This window comes from Micrasema longulum, unplaced genomic scaffold (assembly GCF_059751315.1).
Source record: "Micrasema longulum isolate JH-2025_06_02 unplaced genomic scaffold, ASM5975131v1 h1tg000236l, whole genome shotgun sequence".
Lineage (NCBI taxonomy): Eukaryota > Metazoa > Arthropoda > Insecta > Trichoptera > Brachycentridae > Micrasema > Micrasema longulum.
Window position 1 is genome coordinate 65476 of NW_028277441.1, and position 25438 is coordinate 90913.

The window sequence follows — 25438 nt, forward strand, 5'->3', positions numbered from 1 at the left end:
ATACAGTGTTGAGTTCACAGTTAACTGGCATAGACAGTTAGTCTTTTTTACTACGCATTTTGCATGGCAACGTTGACGCTACAACGCTCATTTTTTGAAATACGTTTTTAAACTATCGATCTATAAAACATCACCTATATTAATTTATACCTCTGTGGGATTTCCTTATTTAATGATAAATAAATAATGCATGATACCATAAATAACAAGTAAGATTTGTAGACTTGTTTTTAAATTCTGTAAATTTGTGAGTTTTGCGTTGATTTCAGAAAAATAAAGTTTAAATGAAATTTTTCTGAAATTCTAATATTCAATTGTGAATTCTGGTTTAGAATGAGGTACGCAATATTCTAAGTAAATTGGATAAAATTAACTACATTTTTTGTTATTACATATTGGTTGTATTTCATTGTATAAATAGTTCTACGATTTATATATTTTATCATTCATGGATTGAATTTTTACATTTAATTTGAATATGGGCGTAGTCAGACAATTTTAACTCTGAAACATTTCGATTTACTTTCTTAATCTCGTTTAACTAGACATACTTATGAATATGTATATTTTTTTATTTACATTTTTAAAACCCGTTAGGGTTTTATTAACATATTATAAGGTCAAGTCATATAATGCCTCGTCTTAACAGTATAGTCAACATGTGCTTTTTAATGATAATTATAACTCAATATAATTATTCAAATAGTAAGGTTAGTCATCGTAGTGAGTCCATTGCATGGTATTTTTTTACTGTCCTGCGTTTGTTCTTGCTTATTTATTTATTTTATTTATTTATTTTAAAGAAACAAACAGTCGACAATGATGTAATAACTTTTTTTTTTAATACAGTTTAAAGACAGACCAGCGAAGTTTCTAAATAAAAATCATGAACATTATTAAATTGTGTTACAACAAAAGGATGTGTTTATGTGTATTTGTATGAGAGTAAGTGTAGATGTGTGTTTATGTGTATTAGTGTAGACGTAAGTGTTCAGGTGTGTGCATCAGTAAATAGTAAATGGGATTGTATCGCAGCCAGAAATAATAAGTCTTTATTTATTTTTTAATAAATTAAGGGGCATGTAAAATATATCAAGAGATGAAAAAAAAACGTTATAGTAAGAGCAAGAACGATAGAGGAAAGAGTGCTGTGCATAGTTAGTGCTACAGACTGGCAGATGGAATAAATACTTATTTCTTGTCACGCGAAAAGGGACATTGAAATTAATTTTGGAGAGTAGGTTAAAAGAGTCTACTTCATTGTTTAATAATTTATGTCAATATCATAATTCAGATACAGTGCGTCTTTTTTCAAGGGCAAAAAATCCATTTTGTTTGGCAGATTGGCTGTAAGAAGGAACGAAGTGGTGTTGTTTTGTCTGATATTATATTTGTGTGTGTCGGCATTTTCGGTTTCTGTTATGCCAGTATCGTCTTGTATATTTTTTATTTCAATTTTGTTTATATTTTCACTGTCTTAATTTAAGTTAAGTATTTATGACAAACTGGCGTGTTTTTTCATACCGTTAAGTCGTATATATATACATATATATATTACGTGAACTAAGTTATGTAACGGATTTACAGATCAGAGAGTTGAACCCCACTCTATCAGAACTTATTTCCCATTTTCTAAAACTGAGTTTATTCACTCGTCAAAAATGGATCCCAAAATTTAAATATTTGGGTTAATAATAAAAACGGTAATATTTATTTCCTTTGATAAAGTAGTTAACTCGGATAAGAGAAACAGTGACAGTAGAACTCCATTTATCAGAACTCCAGTCATCCGGATTGCCAAATATCCTGATCATTATCGAGAAAGAAAAAAAAAGTCGCAATAAAAAATAAAAAGGGTAATTAACTTTGCTGTGAACATGTTTTAGAATTTTTTTAATTTGAAATAAATTCGCTGTATTAGTTCAAAAGCAATGAAAAAATGATCTCAGAGTAAATTTTGCGTTTTCTTTAAAAACATTGCGTCAATTTAATAATTGTTTCAATATGATTTCTGAGTATCCGGACAACGTCTTGCAAATCTTTAGTTCTGATAATTGAACGAAGTTATGCAGAAAGCAGCCAATCCACTATTTGAAAAAAATAGATATTTGTGTTATCGGATGCAGTAAGGTCAATTCTATGTTCTGCTAAAAACCGTCAGGCCGCTTTCATACAAAAAACTGTCATGATCACCTTCTGAAAAAAGGGTCGATCCCAAAAACGGCATTTTTAAATTTGTAGAAAATACCCATAGAACTAGAAAAATCTTAGGGTACTTTAAAAACCATTAAAATCAGTCAAATTCGTAATTAGATTCTTGTTTGTAATATATAAAAACAATGTATACATCGTTTATCATTTGTCAAAGTCAAAAACATTCCAACTGTGGTGTAGATTTGATTATTTACTTTTAACAGACGTGCAATAGCACATAATATAAGTTTTATCAATTTTACTTTTCTATGGCTTGCTGCTTTCGGCATAACTACGTTCAATTGAAGTTTTACGGTATTTGAAATTAGCTAAATATATTATTTTTATTTAAAAACAAATATTTTAACTAACAATAAAAAGTATTTTAAAGCTCATAAGATAAGTGTCGTGTGGCACTGTACGTGATTACGGTTTTACCAATTAGTTTATATATATTTTTTTTAATATTTGCGTTCTTATGATTTACCCAAATATTTCATTTTGAGGGCCAATTTCAACGAATTGTAAATAACTTACCATTAGAAAATGGAATCAAGTTGGGGTAGAGTGGGATTCGAACCACAGACCTTTGGTCCGTGAGTCCGAGACACTAGCCACAGGACCACAACCCGATATGAATTCTATTTTTTTTTTTTAATTCATCGTTTTTTTTATTATTTTTGCAATCGACGAATTAATACAAGAACTATTTATGATACGCCCTGTTAAAAAATATCAACATCGTCAAGTTTATGTAAATACGCCAAGGTTGCGATATAATTCAACCACCCCGCCGCGCGTCGAGTACTTTACAATGTAAGTTTTCTGTCGGAATAACATAATGCTCTCTTTATCAACAACACCGAAGGGTCACTTGCTTTGACAATAATAACGTTCATAACTACCAATTAAATGTCGTTAGTTTTAAATCAAATCGCACGTAGGATTAGTATTGGCATAATTATAATTGATTTAAAACAGCTAGTCTATAAATTTATTAGATTTTCACAGTCGTTCAAATACCCAGAGGCATTTTCTGGGTTATAACGCCGTGTGTTATTTACACTCTTTTCCGACGTTTCGGATCGCATTGCAGCGTCTATCCAGAGTTGATGTTATTTACTTCCGATTACGTTGAAATATTCCATTTTTAAGAGTTGTTAAATGTAAAGAATAATGTTTTTAGTATGTCCAAATGCTTGCAGACTGGCTGGGTATCATCCCTAGGGGGCTTTTAATATTTAAATTTACTGCAACAGAAAGGGGGAAAAAAATAGAAGGGCATATGGAAGTGTAGGTATTTACGGGGCTGATGACTTGTCATTGGCTGGTTTAAGTGGCCACTTCACACACTGTGTAACATTCACCTTTCTGCCTATGTTTGATCATCTACATTTTCCTTAACTATTCTATCTGTTGACTTTTGTGAAGTAAAAGAACTAAAACCTTTATCATGTGGGACATACTGAAAACATTGATGAATAAACTACCTGGTAAAAGAAGAAGTATAAAAATTAAAATAATTGTTTTCAGTCGTTGCCAGTGGGTGAATAAGGAAGATCAGTGTTTTTTATTATTATTTGGTAATAGACTATTAAACTAAGTCAAAAATTTTTTTTTTCAATTTTTATATATCGTATTATCAGCGCTACGATTTTTAAAAGTTTTGTATTTCTGAAATAACTCCGCGTGTAACGTCAGAGGTTCATTTTCGCTTATTCTCATTCTCATTCAGTTCTTCCCATTGGTCCAGAAGCGACAAGCAGACCGGAAATCTTCCATAGCTCTCAGATCATAGGCTGATTCAAATAAACCAGTGACGTCATTCAAAGTAGTGCGTTTTTATCAAAATATTTTTTATTATTTTTTCCGTATATTTTCAAGAAACTTTGCGGTACAATTTAATGCTCTAAATTTTACCCCGCGCAAGAAAACATTTTTTGTATCCGATTTTCCGTAGGGCTGAAGTTCCTCATTGGTTCAGCTGGATGAATCTTACCCACATGATATAGGTTTCAGCTATTTTTCTTCACAAAAGTCAACAGATGGAATGGTTGAGGAAATGTGGATGTTCAAACATAGGCAGAATGGTAAATGTTACACAGTGTGTGTATTGGTTACTTAAATCAGCCAATGACAGGTCATAAGCCTTGTAATTGCCGAGACTCCCATATTCCCTTCTCAAAAATGTTTTCCCTCTCTGTTGCAGCAAATTTTAATTAATAAGAACAGGTCGAAATCATAAAAAAAGCATTGATATTCGTAACTTTCCTCATTTTGTTTCCAATGGTTGATTTCGCCAGTAAAGCTAATTTTCGCTAGAACAAAGCCGCTTATAATTTCGACAAGCAATAATTTTATCTAAACGGTATAAGGAATTGTTAACATGATTTATTGAAATTTCATACGCCCACTCATAAAATAACAATAACCTTTATCTATTATTATAATCAACACCCAGGTTGTCTAAACAATAAATTAAAAATAATAAGACCATATTAAGATTAAGTATCGGTTAATATTTTGCCTTCGGTTACCGAATAGGCGGTTCCTAATTCGCAAATTAATATCCTTAGATCTGACAACAAACATGTACATTGTACATATTATATTTAAACGCAACCCTTTATGTTCCCTGTACGAGCAAATACAAAGCAGCACAATAAGTTTAACTATATTTATTTATTTTCTTAACCTTTCCCTCACTAAGCATTAAAAAATTACACATGATCCGAACAAGGGGACCATACGACCCCAGCGCCTACTTGTATATGGCGTCAGGAAAATAAAACGTTGATGACCGTACAATAGTTTATACATGTTTTCGCGTACACATATTTTACTCATTCGTGAATTTTATTCATTTTTGTTAGTTTGCCGAATGCTTATGTACATAAAGTAAAATTGACCCTTGTATTATTTACGTCTTTTTTTGTTTTAATATTAAAAAATACGAAAAACTACTTTTTAAAAATTTAAAAACAAAAACAGTAAAATGCTTATTTCTATTAATTTCACGATTACATAAAAATACGGCAAATAGCTTTAATAATACTTGAGTTATCGAATTAAAATCGGTCTATGTGGGATTCGAATCCCCCCCTTCGGCCCGACTAGGTTAAAGACAATTTACTTCACATGATTTGAGATTTAAGTTTCAACTCCATGGGACTTAAAGTCCTATGTTGACACACACAATGGATCTTTACAGGCCACATGACGTTAGAGGCTTGAATAGCACTGACCCCCACCTCTAAGAATAAGAATAGTTGACACAGACACATGAGTATATCATCACAAATATTTTATGGGATCAAATAAAACAATAATAACAATAAAAAAAAACAAATATACATCATATTAATATGGTAAATAGTCAACTTAAACATTCGGAAAATCATCAAGGAGTTTCCCACTCAAATCCCTCCCACTAAGGAAAATCCAGTCCTTGACTCCTCTCTTGAAAATAGTTTTTGCCCTTGAGAGCTTAATACGCTCATTTAAAATATCAAACACTCTCGGTGCGATAAAGGAAAGAAGTATCCGAGCAAGTATTTAATATACTAATGTTTTGAACCGCTTAAAGAAAAAAAACATAAAAAATATTTTTCTTTTAGAATTTTATCTGGACACACAGTTTCTTTATACGAAACTGCTGTTTTATAGTATTTATGTAACATAATACTTTTCAATTTGATTTTTATGTTTTTCATTTTATATTTAAGTTTTTTTAAATTTGTATCTTTGTAAGGTAAAAGGCACTGCGTGCCGTGTATATAAATAAATAAATAAATATTTTACTAATCAAACCAGGGACCTCTTGCAGGGTAGACTCCAACCACCACAGTACGAGGCGGAATTTTCTTCACACGATTTCCCTTTTCGGTATTTTTACCTGAGTGTAGCCACCTAGTCGAAAACACTCGTTAGGATTCTGGTTCTATTTTAGATACAAATCTGTATTCTTCATCTGCCCAGACACAGACAAAGTCGTGTAGCACGGATGTTAAAGATATACCATTAAATGATGCCAGTATTTAAATTCTCCCTTTCGATTTCACATTGAAACATCAAAATTTATTCTTAAATCGGTGGCAATGGCGAAAATACTCGTATTCACACGTTTTATAACCTAAATACTTGGAATAACATAAACGCGAAAACACGCACAGTTGTGTACTAGTTAAATGGTCATGTTTGTACTCACCGTTGCATAAAAAATGAAATCAAAGGCCCTTTAACAAATTAATTTGTGCAACCATATTATGTATGTACACGCACATTAAGAAAGAAAAATGAATTAATTATATTTATTTTGATAACTCATTAATTTCCTAGGCCCGTATTACCATGAACATTACCATTTATTTCCAATATCTACAAAGTAATATTAAGTTTTTTGTATTAAAAACAGATAAAGTATACATTTTTTTCTTAACATGTTCAATGAGAAACTTTGGCCCTACGGGAAATCAGATCGCGGTAAAAATTAGAGCATTAAATTGTAGGGCAAAGTTTCAAAAAATAAAATATTTTAATAAAAACGCACTACTTTGATTGACGTCACTGGTTCATGTGAACCAACCAATATTGCGAGAGTTGGGAAGGATTTCCGGTTGGTTTACCGTAAACGAACCATTAGGAAGAACTAACAGGGAACAACCTCTGACGTCACACGCGGAGTTTTTTCAGAAATACAAAAATCGTAGCGCTGATAACACAAGTATTTTTTTATATTTTTTTTGGCTTAGTTTAATAAAAAAAGACACTGAACTTCCTCATTATAGGTTATGGATGAAGATCCATGAAATTTTCATACAAATATACACGTTTTCGTACATAAATATCGATTTTACTTTATACCACCTCGATATGATAACGTTTGTAATTGCGGCCCTGGCACCGATTACAATAGGAAGTTAACAGAGTTATCTTCGACTGTTTATAAAGAAAAATCGATATGTGTTTATGAAAATTTGTGGCATTCAATGTTACAATCCGCCGGTTGCGAAATAATAATGTGCTGTTTCTCGATCAACTCAGCACAAATGTCCCGACTTGCATGCACCAATGTCCCGATTGTGTCGTATTGTAAACTTGAGACAAGATCTGGACTTTTTGGTGTAAGCCTTTATAGATTTAAAACATCACTAAGATAGACCGGATATTGTCTTGAGGTAGTATTTTTTTCTTTTTTCCTAGCTTCAATTTTATTTAGTTGTATATTATTTTATTAGTACCTGTATTTATTATAAGAAATTGTATTTACCATCGTTTGAATGGACTGCAAAAGTCCGTCAAATAAATAAATGAATAAATAAAATGAGTAAATGAGCCACTTTACACACTGTGTAACATTCACCATTCTGCCCATATTTGTTCTTCATCTCTGTTGTAATATGTTAATATAAACAGCTCCCCGGGGAGTTGAATCCAGTCCTTGTCTACAAAAATTTGGACAACTCAAAATATTGTTGTATAGAATGTCAGTTGATATTATTTTAGTATTTTAGTATAACTAAAAATCAAAATAAATTATAAGGAAGTTAAGGAAATAATCTGATTGTGATCCATAAAAAATGAATACTATTTGTAAACATTAAAAAAACAGCTTTATTTTCGTATTCGCATTCTCGGCAAATGCACTTTTTTTTTACTTAATAATTTGAAGATTTTATGAGCTATAAACCTTCTCGCGACAAAGATGTACATTTGTCTGAAAACCGCACGTAAATCGGTCAGGTAGTTATCCAGTCCATCGAGGACAACCATTCGAACATTGGCTTTTATATATAGATAACATAAATATCCAAGTTATTTACAAACAAAGCCAAGCACAGCTACAAATGCATCAGATCAAACCGTTATGTTTATGTTGTCAAATAAAACGAAATGGCCACCAATTGGTTGCTAACCAACAAACTAGCATCGCTTGCGTTCTATGAAACATAGTGATAGGGCTTCTCTATAGGTTCACGCATTATTACTCTGAGTATCAACTCGTTAAAAAAGATGAAACGTGGATAAAAAATTAGGAACGATTCTTTACAATTTCATTTCAATAACCAAAATGGCGTAACTAAAGTTTTTATTTCCTAATATAGATCCAGAGTTGTGCAGTTACGATTAAAATAAAACAAAAGTGAAAATGGCGCAGTCAAAAATGATGCTGTCAGTGTTACTACTGTGTTGTTTCGTAAGCCAGATCCTCTGCTACACCCAAGAAATTGTGCAGTGGCCATTCGTGACGTACAATTTCGAGGAGGGTGGCGAAGAGCAACTCAAGTTGTTCAAGCCGGAGAATACGGTCATCACTGGTCTGGATGTTGGAGAAGATAGGCTGTTCTTGGCTGCTCCTCGATTGAGATCTGGAGTTGCCGCTACAGTGTCGTCTGTACCAAAAAACTCTCCTCCAGGATCCAGCCCGGTACTTGAGGTAAGATACTTTTCAAGTTTCTTTTTTAACTTCATAAATTTTACACGATTACAATTTTATTTTATTTTTCTTTCATTCCCTTTTTCATTACTTTTCATATTTCTTATTTACGTCTAATAACTGTTTTCCTGTCTCTAAATACCAACATTCTTTGGTCGGCATCTTTTATTTTGACTATTTTTTTTCCTTTTATACTATATCACCACATTCCTTTTTACATTACGTGACGTCGCTTTTTTACCTGCTCCATTCTTAATTTTTAAAATACAATTTTTTCCTTATCACTGAATACAAGTTTTATTATTATTTGTTCAGTATTATAATGTTCTCGTTTTTATTAGTATCTACCGCATCTTTGTTTTATGTCCTCTGTTATCACACATTTTTAAATTTTGCCATCTTTTGATAACACATTTTTATGGTTCGGTCCAGTTATAGACATAATTTTCTATCTCTTCCATACTAAATATAGAAAACTACTTATAGGCGTTGATATGTTAATAATACGCCTGTATAATAATATGAATATGTCATTAATTAATCTGCCTTCATTGGAGAGACGTAGAACTAAGATGGGCCTTATATGCATTTTCAAAATACTTAATGCTTTAAGTGATGTCCCATCTCTGTTGCAATCAATTTCTTTTCATGTTCCCAACCGTGTCACCAGAAGTCAAAATCTGCTATTTATAAAATCTTCTAAGAGCAACTTTGGTTTTTATACCTCAATGTCCAGAATGTGTAGATTGTTCAATTCATCACACGACTTGGAATTCTTTGGGATATATCTTCCGGCTTTTCGTAGATCTGTTCGCGACTAAACAGTTTGGGATGAAGTTGGATTGGCATGGTTTAGCTCAAAGTTTTAGGTCTTTCGTTTTTCTGAGTATATTGTATACAATTATTGTTTTGCTCTTGTTTGTCTTTGCTAAATAGTTTTATGTTCTTTTTGTTCAGTTTCTTGCATTTATGTTTCTTCATGTAACGGTTGTAATTGGCTTAGGCCATATATACTCGTATAATAAATAAATAAATAAAAAATAAAAATTAACAATGTATATTCATTACTTTCTTCAAAATTTTTACATAAGTTTTTTTTTAGTTTTTAAAACACTTTTATAAATTTCTTATTTATTATGTATATATTTTATTATTTGTATATTTTTTAAAAAAAAATTATTATTATTGCAATTATTTTATATTATTTCGACTTTTATTTACTTTATTATTAATATTTATTTTATATATATATTTTATTTGCAGTTTCTGAATTACTAACATTTTTTTCATTTAAATTTGAAAATCTATTTTTTTTTTTTACTGGGTTAATATAATGTGTACACACTTGCTTAATAACTCACATAGCTGTGAATTATGATTATTGACTGTTTTTACAATTTAAGTTCCAATGAATCATCATCTATATGAATTATTTATGAAATCTTTTGTTTTTTTCCCAAATAAAGAAACAAAATAAAATGTAATTATCCTTAAAAATTCCTTTGGTAGCAAAATATTGGACGTAGCTTTTACAAACGAAATCCAACCTTTTTATTGAATAAATAACAAAAGAATACCGACCGCCGCGCCGCCACCGTTGTTAGAAAGTGTTTTTTTTTTCAAAATGTACACCGTTAATAATATGTTATCGTTTATTTTAATCAGTATGGGCAAGTTATGTGCATGTATCATTATTATACTATATCGTTGTAATTATCCGTATTAAAAAAATCTATTCAAAGACCCTCCATGACAATCGTTAAAATGTATACCATGTTATATAACATAAAAAAGAGAGTGAAAAATACAGGTAAGTAACTACTCACTTTTTCTGCCCAATCGACACACCTAAATAATGACAGTATCTATGTACATATAAAGGTTTTTTTTTTACGTTGCTTTAAATAGTTTATATTTGGATTAACATTTTTAATTTAATTATAAAGAATAATGTGGTGTTGAACAGCTTACAAATGATATAAAAAAAAACAGTCTCTTTAAACAAGGACGGCAAAAAATTAACAATAAGTTTTATTGTGATTTTTTACTACAAACAAGAATTTTATCTAAGTTTTAATGGCTTTTTTAAAAAATATTATATCTTGTAAATATTTGAAAATACATATTTTTTTATTCTTTTTTTGGGCAGTTTTTATTTCATCTGTTCGTTTCATTAAAGAAATATATTTTTCTGTAAGTATAATGATGTTGTCCTTATATTTTTTTCATTTTTAATATTAAGATGTTACAATTTATTTAAAATAAAACACTTTGTAAATTTATCACACGAGAGTTTAATACATTTAAACACGGCTAGTTTCGGGTAATCAGTTTAACTAAACTTTAGTTTATATTTACACCTGAGGATGGGTAATACTGATGACCTGAAACTAGTCGTGTTTTAATGTATTAAACTCTTGTGTGGTAAATTTACAAAGTGTTTTATTTTAAATAAATTCAAAATGTTTTTCCACAAAGTAAATGCTGAAACAATAAATAATATAAGATGTCACAAATTATTCTAGGTCTTGTATTTACGTTTTGTGATGTAGAAATACTATTGCATATGTTTAAGTGTCTACACCGTGTAACATTTACCTTTCTGTCTATGTTTAAACACATAAACTAGCTAAGAACAGTGCATAAGTCTTGTAAATACCTCGATTTCCATTTCCTTTCTCAAAAGTGTCCTTCTTTTCTGTTGCAATTACTTTCAGTTTTTATTTTTGCTCGCTGTTAAGTTATTTAAACTTGAAATGGTGTTTTTATTGTACACATAATTAATTTGCTATCCCGCGAAGAAATGTAATTAAATTCCTCAACATATGGTTTAATAGCGCAATATTGGATAAGAGGTTAAGCGCATTGCATTTAAAAATAAATACCAAATGAATCTGTAGTAGGTAAATTCCAAGGTAAAAAGTATTTCGCAAACTGTTGATAAGACTTTTAATTTAGTTGTTCTTGTATGAGGAAGATAATAAAAAATTCAGCATTAAACATTTTTTTTAATGTGCAATTATTGTATCGACATGTTTTAAGGATAAGGTTTTAGTCGTGAATGTCAAGTATTTATTTATTCAAAATTACACTCGCTTTAATATTAATGAACTTATTAAGGCTTTTTAGGCTGTGCCATAGTAATTAACAATAAAAAATACGTAGTAAAATTTATTTAATTATATTAAAATGACATGTGATGCAATCCAGAAAAACAAGGTATAAATAATAATAAAAAAAATTCAAAGACGATGATGTAAAAAAAAAAATCAGATGTTAACATTAAAATATAAATTATACAAATTTAGATTCATACGTACTTGAATATACAAAATAATAATATCATTGAAATCAATAGAAAAAAAATCAAAAACATACTTGAAATGATAATTGAGAAATGGTTTTTATAAACTCACTCTATACTATAGTAAAAAATGCGAGTAAAAAATAATTTTCCAAATAACAGTGAGTACTAAAAATTAAATAATACAAAAATACATAGTAAAAATACATAAAAATACCAAGATATATAAAAAACAAGTGAAAGTGTGGAAGGAAAGCAGATTAGTTAATTTTCGCTAATCTCGAACTTTAAAAGATTGACAACCGTCCCTATCGATGTGTAGCAATATATACAATACAAGCAAGTATTTATAATACTTCGTATTTTAATGATTAAAGATAACTTATATAGCGCCATGGAGTTTAATTCAAATGACGAAGTTCAGTACCTCATGAAGTTGGGTTTAAAAATGTTTTATTACAAGTATTTTTTAAAAATTAGAGTAGCTTATCGAAAAAGTGAGAAAAAATAAATAAAAATGGTTTTAATAAAATGAGGCACTTTAAAACGTCACAGGTTCATGTAAACACGTGTTTATGATAATCAATCAATTATAGTGTTGTGATTGATTTCCGGTTTCCACGTCACCATGTTTTTAGATTTTTTGCTATTTTTGACGGGTTTGGGGTTCTACTTTCAAATGTCATGAAAACCAACTGACTACTTGTGACGTGACGGGTGGGAGCGCGGTAATTTTAAAATTACAAAACTTTGAAAAATCATAGCGGTGATAATACGATACATAAAAATATTTTGCTTAGTTTGATAGTGTATAAACAAATATATATTTTTAAGAAAACCACTAAACATTTTGCCATTATTGACAAAGTATTTTTTAAGATAGCGGCCCCAGTGCATAAATAAAAAGGTGCTAAGACGCTTGCCTTACGCACGGAGGGTTATTAATTTGATAACCAGTGAGATCACAAAAATATAATGTGATTTTTAAAAAGCCTGGGTGATCTGTGCTGTAATCCTTGAAGTGAAAAAAAAGAAACAAATTCGTTATTCCTTTTCCGCACCAAATGGTACATAGGGCACTGCATCGGTACATCAACTGCAGCGTATTTCAATCATATGTAACATGAAGAAAAGATGATCGCTTCTCTTCGCTTCTTACGCTTCAGGTGCCAATTCTAGGACTAAGAAATATTATTGTGTAAAAACCTGTTTTTAAATAAGTATTTCATGTCAACCATATCGGGAATCGAATTAGAGACCTCTTGCACCATAGGCAATTGCGCTGTCCATTTAGCCAAGAGGTGGACATAAACAAATCCCTTCTTTAAAAACGACGTCCATGAGAATCAGAAGAAGCGTGAATACGTGCAAAAACGTCACACTGTCAAAAATCTGATTTGATGTATAAAAAGTTGTCAGGCAGAAGAAAGTATATGTTACTAATAAATTGTGAACCAGTTTCAAATATGTATCAGGTTATAAGTTTATCAGTTTATAAAGAATTTCTTTATTAACGAACAACTTTCTTTATTACAAATATCCAATTTGATCACTCTCACATCACCGCTTAGTTTTACCGCCATTTGATGACCATTGCGTAAATATTATTAAGTTTCATATAACAAGGTTGGGCAGATAATAACTGACAATCGCGCAGGTGGATTATATTATATAACCAATATTTGAAGAACAAGCATCGGTTTTTTGTAAATTGATTTATTTTCTTATGTTTTAAACAATACTGTTTTTTTAGCTTACTACTATACTATACATAATATTCAGGATAATGCTTTTTTTAATATCTTATGATTTACCCCAATATTGAAATTTTGGGGCCATTTTCTTTAAGTCGTGAATAACCATGTTAGAAAATGGGAAACAAGTTTTTGTAGGGCGGGATTTGAACATAGGACCTTTGAGCCGCGAGTCCGAGACACTAGCCACGGGACTAGTACCGATTCACAGTTTTGCTTTGAATTATTATTGATATTTTGGATTGGATTTATTGATTATGATTTAATTTAAAGTTTTGTTTTAAATAATTACTGAAGCTGAAAATGAGTTTAGTATTATTCACTGCTATGAGATCGATATGAACAAGAAGACATATATAAAAAAATTAAACGTTTTACATCTCAAAATACACGTGTATTTTTTTTTTATTATTCTTGTTATCGTAATTTCGAATATGTAACGAATAAAATTAATATCATATGAAATTATTATTTCTTTTATAAAATATTTCCGCTTAACATGAGTTTTTACCCAAAGAGCTGAAACGCACTCAACCCAATACCATTTTATTAAATGGTATTTTTTAATTAAAATAAATAAAAAATTTAAAAAATATTTTTGTCTTTATTTAAATTGATAAATAAAAATTTTAAAAATGACTGCGAGTGTGTCCGATCGATTTCAGGGTCGGATTCTATTAATTATATCAATAAATTAAATTAAAACTTAGAAGACGCGTGTTAATTAATTAAAGATTTCATTGCCAAAGGATGTTGCTAATAATGCCATCACTAAAGACTTCAAGGTTTTATTGAAGAAGAGAGATCACAATAAAACAATGTTAATTTAAATCACTACTCCAAGTAATTATTTTAATACACCATTAACCATCGCGAAGGCGGACGAAACAAATATACGAATATTTTTCACTCGGAAAATTCAACAATTTTTCAACCACGGCTGTTGAAAAAATCAAATGATTTTTTTTTAATCTAAAAAAATCAGGGCCGCAATTACCGAGACGGTACAAAGGAAAATCGATATTTATGTACAAAAATGTGCATGTTGGTATGAAAATTTAAATATCTTCGTCGGCAACCTGTAATTAAACATATTTAGAAAAAAAATTGTATACATCTTCTAATTTCCATAGAGAAAGCTTAATTTTAATTTGTAGATAAAACTTCGTTTTAAAATGGAAAAATCGAATGATATCCTAATTTTGCGTGCATTTTACCAGACTACAGCCTTAATTTCCTATTCTTATACGGGCCCTGATGATAAAGGGTTACCCAGTTATTGACACCTAAGACAAACCTAGTCACTAGAAAAACGTATTCTTTAAAATATACATAAATTAGAAATATTATATTATACTCGTACTAGCGGACCCGTCAGATGTTGGCTTACCTGCTATTAGCTTGGAAAAAGACTTTTCATTGATAAGTAGGTACCTAAGTACTTGTTTGTGATTAAATTTCAAAACTGAAAATGTTTAATATTAAAATATTTCATTTAAGTAGGTACCTAGGTACTTGTTTATGGTTGAATTCCAAAACATACAAATTTTTTTTTTTCAAATATGGCATTTTTTTTGCAAACGTCAAACTCCGGTCGTCTCACCAACAGAGAGGTGTACTTATGTAGGAATACGATTTTTAAAAATGAATTAAATTTACTATTATTTTAGTATTACCAAAAATCCAAAATCTAATCAAAATTATAAGGAATTTAAGGAAAGAATCTGATTGAGATCCACAAAAAACAAATGCTGTTTGTAAACATTCAAAAACAAACTTTTTATACACTAAAAAACTGCATCTTTCCATTTTTTTTGCAAATGCATTCTCCTTGAATGCAACCCTGGTAGATCGATGTATTAAACATTATGGGCCTTACTTATTTTTTAAGTGTTCGATTGAAAATTTTAATATCTTCGAACACGCACAGCGCTATATTTCTCTAAAAACCGCTCGTAAATCGGTTAAGCCGTTTAGGAGGAGTACGGTGACATCACACGTACAGAGGAATTATATATTTAAAGATAAGCATGCTATTTAATCCAATTTAATTTTGATTCATAGTCATCTACTTAAATACTTTCTAACAATGTAATTTCTTTTAAAAAGCCTCGTTATTAAAAACGAAAAAGTTGTAGAACTAGATTTCATTTCGAATCATTTACACTCGACGATTTTTGACAGGAACAATAACTATATATGAGAGCGTTTTAAATTTGCGAAAATAATTGTAGAGTACATAACATATATGAAGCTTTTTCTACAATTATTGTATCTACTAAAATATTTTAACGCTTCGTGAGAGACATGTCAGCGGTAGCTTATAATACAATCATTGCGTCCGGCATTTAAAATGTGCTAAATATTCGCAGACTAATCACAGTAAACAATCAAACATGTACAAGTCAGAGTTCTGTACCTTATTTTAAAATGGTTCTAAAAAAAAAAAGCTTTTTTATTTGGGAAATAAAAAACGAGAGTTTTGTGCATACATAATTAATAATAACGTTTCTACCTCTGTAAAGCTAGGGTTTCCTAGGACAGCGGTGCCCGTATTTTAACGGCCGTAGTGAACGGTGATGCAGTGGAAAGCCATCGTAAAGGTGATTAGAGAGTGGTTTCCTAGGAAAACGGTGTTAAATGGTGTTGATAACACCGTTTTCCTAGAAAACCACACTCTAGTCACCTTTACGACGGCTGTCCACTGCATCACCGTTCACTACGGCCGTTAAAATACGGGCACCGCTGTCCTAGGAAACCCTAGCTTAATAGAGTAAAAACTAGTGTTAAGAGAATGAGTTTGTTTTACATTCATTTTTAATTTTATAAACATTATATTTTTTTTATATTTCATATTTATTATCTAAAAACGGTTCCTTAAAATTAGATGTTATATTCTTAAATATACATAATTTTCCACTGTATGGAGCTCATGATAGGATAAGTCTCGATTGTTTATTTTGATTTAGATTTAAATGTTTTCATATTTGATATTGATTTTAAAATTTCTGGAATATATATATTTTTTTTAAATTCTAACAGACAAATAGTAATTTAAAGCTGCATTTATATTGCGTGTATGTAAAATTCAGTTAAAAATCTTGGATATCGAGATTTTTGTAAATTACTGGCTTTTTTTAAGATGTCATTAGTTGGGGGTTAATCTAATTCTTTAAAAACAAAATCACAAACTTTTAAATAACCAGTTACCGGTTTCATCGCTCTCGTAAAATTTTCGAGATTAGTGATCAGACAATATTTGTGGATTTAAGTATCACGCGTCTTTTATTTCTACAATAAATTACAATGAACTTCTGCCTAGAATTTACACAAATGAACTGTTTAGAATGTTTTAGAATTTTTATTGTTTGAAGAGAAATTATGTTTTTGTATCCAGGTGAATGAAGAATACAGTTATGTTTGTAGAATAGAACCAGAACATTTGATAAGTAATTTCGACTCGATGGCGGCTGTCGAGCGAAAATCCTGAATAAGAAAACGGAGTGGAAATAAATCCGCTTCTTGATGTAATGGTAGTGTCCCTACCATTTTTAACGTCCTGAGTTCGATTTCTGGCGGAGTGGATGTAAAACATTGATATTAAAGGTATTTTTTAACTGCAATTTTCCATTATTCCTAGGTCTGAATTACAATAGAAAGTTAACATTTGTCTTCAATTTTTTAATATTTTAATTTTTAGTTTGATTTATTTATTAAAAGAAAACAAGAACCATTTTAACAACAAAAAAAAATATTTACAAATAAACCAAAATTATAGGCCAATTAAAGTTTTCTATACATTACTAAATACAATATCACAAAAAGAAGACAAAAAGCGTACCTTTAAAAAGCCCCTCCGCATCATTCTTCACGTAAAAAATAAAATTAAAAAAAATATTACAATAATAATAAAATAATAAAAAAATAAAAGAAAAAGTTTTTGTTTACTGGGAATTAAAAATCCTTTCGCCGGCGGATCTATACGGAGTAACCACTGATCAGCCTTCCCTCCTTTCTTCTTTCACATAAGAGAACATAATAACAATATTAAAGTGTACCAAAAAATAAAATAATAGGTAGGTACTGTTAGATTAAATAATAATGGTTATGATTATGTTTAATTGCGGTTCTGGCATTTTCTTTAAATTTGTTTAAAGTGAGGAAATATATATCGATTTCAGTAAAAAACGTGTTATAATTATTTAAAATTCTGGGAAAAGATGCATTCTTATTATTATTCGTGCTTGAAATACCAACATGAAACAATTGTTGCAGCCGAGTTGTACGTTGAGGGATACGAATTTTAATTTTCTCAAGTAGTTGAGGGCGACCATAGTTGTTATTGCATATTTTGTAAAGGAATACGGTATCATTGATGATTCTTCTAGATTGTAAGGAATTGGTTTTGTGATGGAATACTTACATATGATTCTCCCCTGCTAAAATAGAACGAAACAAATTATCGGCTTAACCAATGATGATGAATTCAAAAAAAGTTCGAAAAAACTTTTAATCTTGACGTCGCGTCGGTAAAAGTAAATAGAACCTTTTTAAACTAACACTTCTATCCAGCACGGAGTTCACGGGACTCGATTGTGAATTAAAAGATTGGTTTCATTATCAGATAGATTGACACACAAATTAACCGGTGGCGGAAGCTTTTATATTTAGAAGAAGTTAATCAATTAAATATGAGAATCTGTGAACAACGGTACACAATCGAATTGAGAAAAAAAAGTTTTATGTAATACTGATTCAACTTACTGTTCATGTTTTAAAGTCTAATTGTTGCTTAAGAACGATGTTATAGGTATTTATACTTAATAGATTTCATATACATATTTCCTTTGTAACTATAAAAGTTATTATTTTTAGAGCTTTTCATGATGTACATTTTTATCGTTTTTCATAAAAAAAAACTTAATTTAAGCTTGGATCTGAAGAGGTCTGAAAATATCAATTATTTTTATTTCCTATGTTATTTAAGATATGAAAATTGTGTCTGAGTTCAATTTAGAAAAACATCAGGTTTTCGTCAAAACAAATTGCACTAATAAAATACATTTAATGATTAATTCTATTATTTTTTTTTTTAAATTTTTATATTCTTTTATTAAGGAAACATACAGTACAGTTACAAAGTTTAATATTGTACACAATTAGACTTAACTCTAATGGACCAGTGAAGTTTACATATTATAAAGCAATTATATGTAAGGTATGAAAGTATAAAAAAGAGAAGGAAAAAAAAACATAAATGAAAATGGTTGAAAATTAGAATTTAAGTAAAAAAAAGATATTTTAAAGTTTGTAGTTTGTAATGAGTATTTACAAATGGAAATAATATTAAAAATGAAGAAAATTTGTAAGAGTAATTAAAAGTTAAGAATTGAAATAAAGAATGAAAAACATGCTCAGATGTAAAAATGAAATAAAATAGTTATAACATTTAAAAAAAAAAAGGAAAAACATAAACATACACATACATATACATATTTTAAGGGATTCAAAGAAACGATGAGAAGAATTTTAATTATTATCTAAATTTGTTGCAACAGAGAGGAAAAACATTTTTGAGAAGAAAATATGGAAGTCTAGATATTTACAGGGCTTATGACCTGTCATTGGCTTGCTTAAGTTGCCACTTTACACTATGTGTAACATTCACCATTCTGCGATGTTTTAACATCCACATTTCCTTAATTCTTCCATCTGTTGACTTTTGTTAAGTGATAGTTGGCGTTGCCTAGTGGGTAAATTGGTTCAGCCGGATGAATCTCACCAGCATGATAAAAGTTTCAGCTCGTTTACTTCACAAAAGTCCACAGATGAAATAATTTAAGGAAATATCGATGTCCAAACATAGGCAGAATGGTGAATGTTACACAGTGTGTAAAGTGGCCACTTAAACCAGCCAATTACAGGTCATAAGCCCTGTAGATGCCAAGACTTCCAAATCACTTCTCAAAAACGTTTTCCCTCTCTGTTCCAAAAAGTTTCGATCTAAATATTTTTTCTAGGAAGGAAATCCAGCCTGTCTGCAAACATTTTGACATGCTTAAAACATTGTTGAATTTTATTAAGTATTGACGATAAGGCAATATTTAAAAATATAAATATATTTGAAAACGATGTATTAAATATATAATTCTCAAAGAATCGTCAAAAAACTAATTTAAGGACAGGCATATTGCAATGTTTTTTTGAAGATGTATTTACACAATTTTCGGAGTATATCCAAATGTTTGTCTATTTGATTTCCCCCATAGAGAGGATTTAAATATTTTGAGAAGATAACATGATACAGGTCATAAGTCCTGTTAATACCTAGACATCCATATTCTTCTCAAAAATGTTTTCCCTCTCTGTTGCAACAAATTTTGAGCGTATTTACACTTTCACCGTTTGTAAGTATGTATAAAAACAGAATAAAAATAATATTACTAAAAAATAATATTACAAACGAACAATTGAAGACGTAGTGGATGAAGGTGTTGTCATATATTTTTTTTAAATGTACTTTTTTACATAAATGAAGATTTTATGCAAACTCCTTTCAGATAAAGCCAAATTCTACATAAAAAATAACAGAAAATCGATTTTGAGACCGATTTTTTTTATTTCTTTAAATATATTTTTTTTACAATTCGCATCAGAGGTAAAATAGAGTATTATTTTTTTTAACATAGGAATGAAATACGTATTAATAGTAACAATAGTAAACAAAAAATCCCATGAAGGCATGGCCTTTTCGTGGGTATACAATTTTTTTTATGAATCTTTTGCTCTCATAATAAATAGACTGGTATTAATTTTTATTTTTTTATTTTTTTTATTTTCTTTTATTCAGGAAACATACAGTACAGTTACAAAGTTTAATATTTTACACAATTGGACTTAATTCTAATGGACCAGTGAAGTTTCCATATTAATGTGTTATTCTTTTTAAAAATTGTATTGGTATTCAAAACTTTTATCTCAGATGTCTGTGTTTTTTTGTTTTTGTCAAGTAACACCTTTATCCACTCATGCATTCAATTTTCAATTCACAGTAAAAAAAGTATTTGAGAAAAAATATTTTCCACTTTTCCTGAAACCACTGAATAATTTATACCAATTGCTTTATATAAATATGTTTTTTATTAAAGTCTCGTTATTTTATTTGAAAATGCGACGTACTTCAAATAAATACATTTGGCAACTTACTAATTTTTAAACTCTTCATGTAGCGAGGATTCAGATACCTAGATAATTGATAAATACCTGTATTTAGAGACAAAACTTAAGGTGAGGAAAGTACATTCTAGTCTCAAATGCGGAGAAAAACCCGAAGGTGAAGACAATAGAATGTACTTTCCTCACCTTAAGTTTTGTCTCTGCATACGGGTATAAGACTCTACCGTTCCTATATGCATTTTGTTCCGTCTTGGGGTCCTGTTCTGATGGATAATAATTATTATTTAACCCTCGTCATTCAAATTATTTTATTGTATCATTTTGGCCCTAAGTGCAAAATGTCATAATATAATATTGTTGAACTTGTTTCAAACTTTTATTCGAAACTTTTAATCCGCATCCAAGAATTTATTAAGGTATCATTTTAGATAAATTTATAGAAGGTACTCGAAGTGAACGAACTTAAACAAATAAAAAACTCATTACTAACCGAAAACGTATAGATATCTTTTGAATAATACTTTGTGGCCATGAAACAACTCGTTTAATCTGAATTGGTGTACATTTACATACTTGATTTAATGTATTTATTATTTTTTGAAACATCTAATAGGGATATTTAAAAAAAGACTTGATTGATCAATTACTGTATTGATATGTGTTTATATTATTACAAGTATGTATGAACTATTATGTATATTAGCAATAATCAAAATACAACAATTTTTTGTATAATTTTATATAACTACAATACAAAAATGTTTTTTTCTGGTCGTGACTAAATTTAAAATTTGTTTCATTTAAAATTTAGTTTCACCTTTCCTTTACTGTTCTAAAAACACCCTCGCGTTACGGTGCTGTGTAGTCACTACACATTAAAAAATAAGAAATTTAAAAAGGGAAAAATAGAATATTCATAAGGAATGGCTTTGATTAACCATTATTTCATTCAAAGGTGATAATTTTTCAAATCTAACTGCCGAAAACATGAAAAAACCATTAGGTATCGCAAACGACTAGGGTGTAACGTGCACCCGCGTCAACTTCCCGGACTGGACCACGTGACTGACTGCGACGGGTATACATTCGTTACTCTTTTCTTCACACGCAACAATGCGAAACATTGGTATACTGTGAGTATAATTTATCCCTGATTTCCGATAAAGTGCTTTTTTTGTGCCTAAGAAGTACTTATTATTTAATAACAAATTATTTCAGTCGATACGTAAATGTGTAATGGAGGAATACTGAAAATCTGAACCCAATATTTATAAAGATATTATAGTTATTAGACGCAATGTGTACTAGCTACATATCACCGGGGAGAGCCTGGGTTAAATACATTTAATCTAAAAAAAATAATCATTGGTTTAGTATCAAAATGATTTACTGTAAAGAATTACAAGCAGTTCACCTAAGAAGACGTTTACATGTGGACAATACATAAGATATGGTATGACAATATTATCTTGTCCCAGTTTCGTGAACAGCCTCGATCGCACAGGACAGAATGCTGGGACAAAACGAAAATTCAGGCGCAGTTTACACGTGAGCTCCATGAAAATGAATACTCGACGCCGACGGCGTGTCGTTTGTTACTAGCAAAATCGCGAAATTTTTTAATTATTTTATCCCAAGCTATATTAGGATTGTTGAAGGACAAACTAAATAGTAAAAATTATTTTTTAAGCTACCTTCGTTTTATGAGCGAATAAAAATGAATAGTTTTATGTTTCTGCATAAAATAGTGAACTCCGTATTTGATTCCCTAGAAATTGTTCAATTAATTAGATTTCGTGTACCTACCACAAAGATGTTAAAAGCCCCCCGGGCATAAAAAATAAATAAATAGAATATAATTATACTCATACGTCAGGAGGAAAAGTGGATATAAACTTTCTTAATATAATCAAGGTAAAAAGTGAGTTGACGTCTTTTGATTTCAAGTGTTTTTCGGCCGAGTTGACGTCTTTTGATTCCAAATGGTGGCCTCCGTGGTGTAGCGGTCAAGACGCTTGACTCAAACACTGAAGGTTCCGGGTTCGATTCCCGGTGAGAACACAAAATGTGATTTTTCTCAAGCCTGGGTGTTCTGTGATGTAATTCACCACTGTAATTGGGCCTCCTGACCTGTTGTGGTGCAAAAAAAAACAGATCCCTAGGGAGTTGAATCCAGTTCTTTTCTACAAAAATTTGGACAAACTCAAAATATTGTTGATAAATTACCTGGTCCATGAAGAAGTATAGAAATTAAAAAAAAATATTTTCAGGCGTTGCCTAGTATGTAGGTGAAATAATTCAATTGGATGAATCTCACCCGCATAAATAAAGGTTTCAGCTCTTTAACTTCACAAACATAAACAGATATAAGAATTGAAGGAATATAGATGTTCAAATATAGGCAGAATGGTGAATGTTACACAGTGTGTAAAGTAGCCACTTAAACCAGCCATTGACAGGTCATAAGCCCTGTAGATGCCTAGACTTCTATATTACGTTCTCTTAAATGTTCTTCATGTCTGTTGTATTATGTTAATATAAACAGCTCCCCAGGAAGTTGAATCCAGTTCTTGTCTACAAAAATTTGGACAAACTCAAAATATTGTTGTATAATTTAGTGATTAATCTTATCCTATTTTATTTTAACAGTGATTATTAAATATAAAATCGGAACGAATTCAGCTTATATGTCCAATAAAATAGAATAAGATTCATTATTTAATTATATAATACATTGATAAAAAAGCTTGTCTAGCTTTGAAATCGCTAGATAAAAAAAGAGGTTCTTTAAGTTATAAAATAAATATGAAACAAATTTGTTTTTAACCACTTGTTTTTTGTTTTTTCTACAATCAAGGTATTATATAATTAACTAATGAAATTAATCCTATTTCATTGGACTAATTAGATGCATTTGTTTTTGTGTAAAATTTAGTAATCAGTGTTAAAATAAGTTAGGATTAGATTCATTACTTAATTAAACTTTGATAAAGAACAACAGGGATGTAGAACATTTAAGAGAAGGTAATATAGAAGTCTAGGCATCTACAGGGCTTATGACCTGTAAATGGTTTAAGTGACCACTTTACACACTTTGTAACCTTTACCATTCTGCCCATATTTGAACATCTATATTCCTTAAATTCTTTCATCTGTTGATGTTTGTGAAGTTAAAGAGCTGAAACCTTTATTTATGCCGGTGAGATTCATCTATTTGAATTATTCCACCTACATACTAGGCAACGCCTGAAAATCTTATTTTTTAAATTTCTATTCTTCTTTATGGACCAGGTGGATTTATCAACAATATCTTCTATATTACCTTCTCTTAAATGTTCTTCATCTCCGTTGTAACATGTCGATATAAACAGCTCCCCAGGGAGTTGAATCCAGTCCTTGTCTACAAAAATTTGGACAAACGAAAAAAATGTTTGATGAAGAAGCTTGCATAGCTTTGAAACCGGTAGAAAAAAATAAAAAAGTAAGTGTTTTAAAACAAAGTTGTTTTATTTATTTTATTTTAATTAATAATTACAAAATTAGTGCTTCAAATATAAAATTGACTTATTATTTGTTTTATTCACAACAAAAACAGGTGGTTCGGATCGGCATGTTTTTTATTTTTATTTCGCATCTTAATTTTGATTTTTGCAAATGAATTAGATTTATATGTCCTATAAAATTTCATGTAATTTGTTTTTTAACATCACTGTATGTAAGCATGTTTAATTTTGTGTTACTTTGTACTTTATAAAAGGCATGTAAACTGCATATATTTTAAATAATAAATACATATGTTATGTCGACCTTATCATAACCTCGCAAAAGTCACCTAAATTCACTAGTGCAAGAAAAAAAATATACCTAAGGCAATACATTTACCATTGTGCGTTATTGTTATTTAACAAACAATGTTTTAAATAAACACACAATCTTTGATTATCTTTTTACAATAGTATTTTCTTTTGAATTTATGAAAAGGATTAATTTTTTTATATCGATGACAGCCACAGTTCACAATACGCGATGTAAATAACTCTTACGTTCTTCGGACATTGAATACCAACGGCTAGTAATCTGTTACAAAAAACAGCCTGCTTGGAATGTTAGTAATAACAATAAAACTGTAAAAAAAGTACTCGACCTTGCATGGGAGAGTTGCCATGCAGCAGTTAAGGTGTCTAACGAGCTGTGAGTTAACTCTTGCAAATACACTCTTTTATAAATTACTAAAGAAAATAAATATCTATGTCAATTGTATTTTTCTCGATATTTATAGCTGTTCGTTCCTAAAGTGAGAGCACGCCATTGAGTGTCTTTAATCCAATTATTAAGAGTTACGTAAAGCTGTCATAAGAATGACGTCGTGGACTCACGGATCAGAGGTTTGAGGTTCAATTCCCACTCTTACCACAACTTGATTCTCATTTTCTAATAGTGAGTTTTTTACAACTCGTTGAAAATAGGCATTAAAATCTTTTGTTTAATCGCAAGAACGCAAATATTTCTTTAAAAAAAATCATTTATAAAGTTTTAACACACGACTTCGGTTTTAAACACATTCTCCTACTGACC

The 25438-nt window shown here is 30.0% G+C and overlaps 1 protein-coding gene across 2 annotated transcripts in view; it reads left to right on the forward strand.

Annotated features, from left to right (window-relative positions):
* The window catches only part of LOC148283453 (dopaminechrome tautomerase-like), a 118174-nt gene that overhangs the window by 45291 nt on the left and 47445 nt on the right, over positions 1 to 25438 (forward strand). For both annotated transcript variants that reach the window (XM_088243803.1, XM_088243802.1), the window contains exon 2: positions 8298 to 8629. In XM_088243803.1, the coding sequence (XP_088099929.1) occupies positions 8342 to 8629 (288 nt within the window). In that variant the 5' untranslated portion in view covers positions 8298 to 8341. The remainder of the gene's footprint in view (positions 1 to 8297; positions 8630 to 25438) is intronic.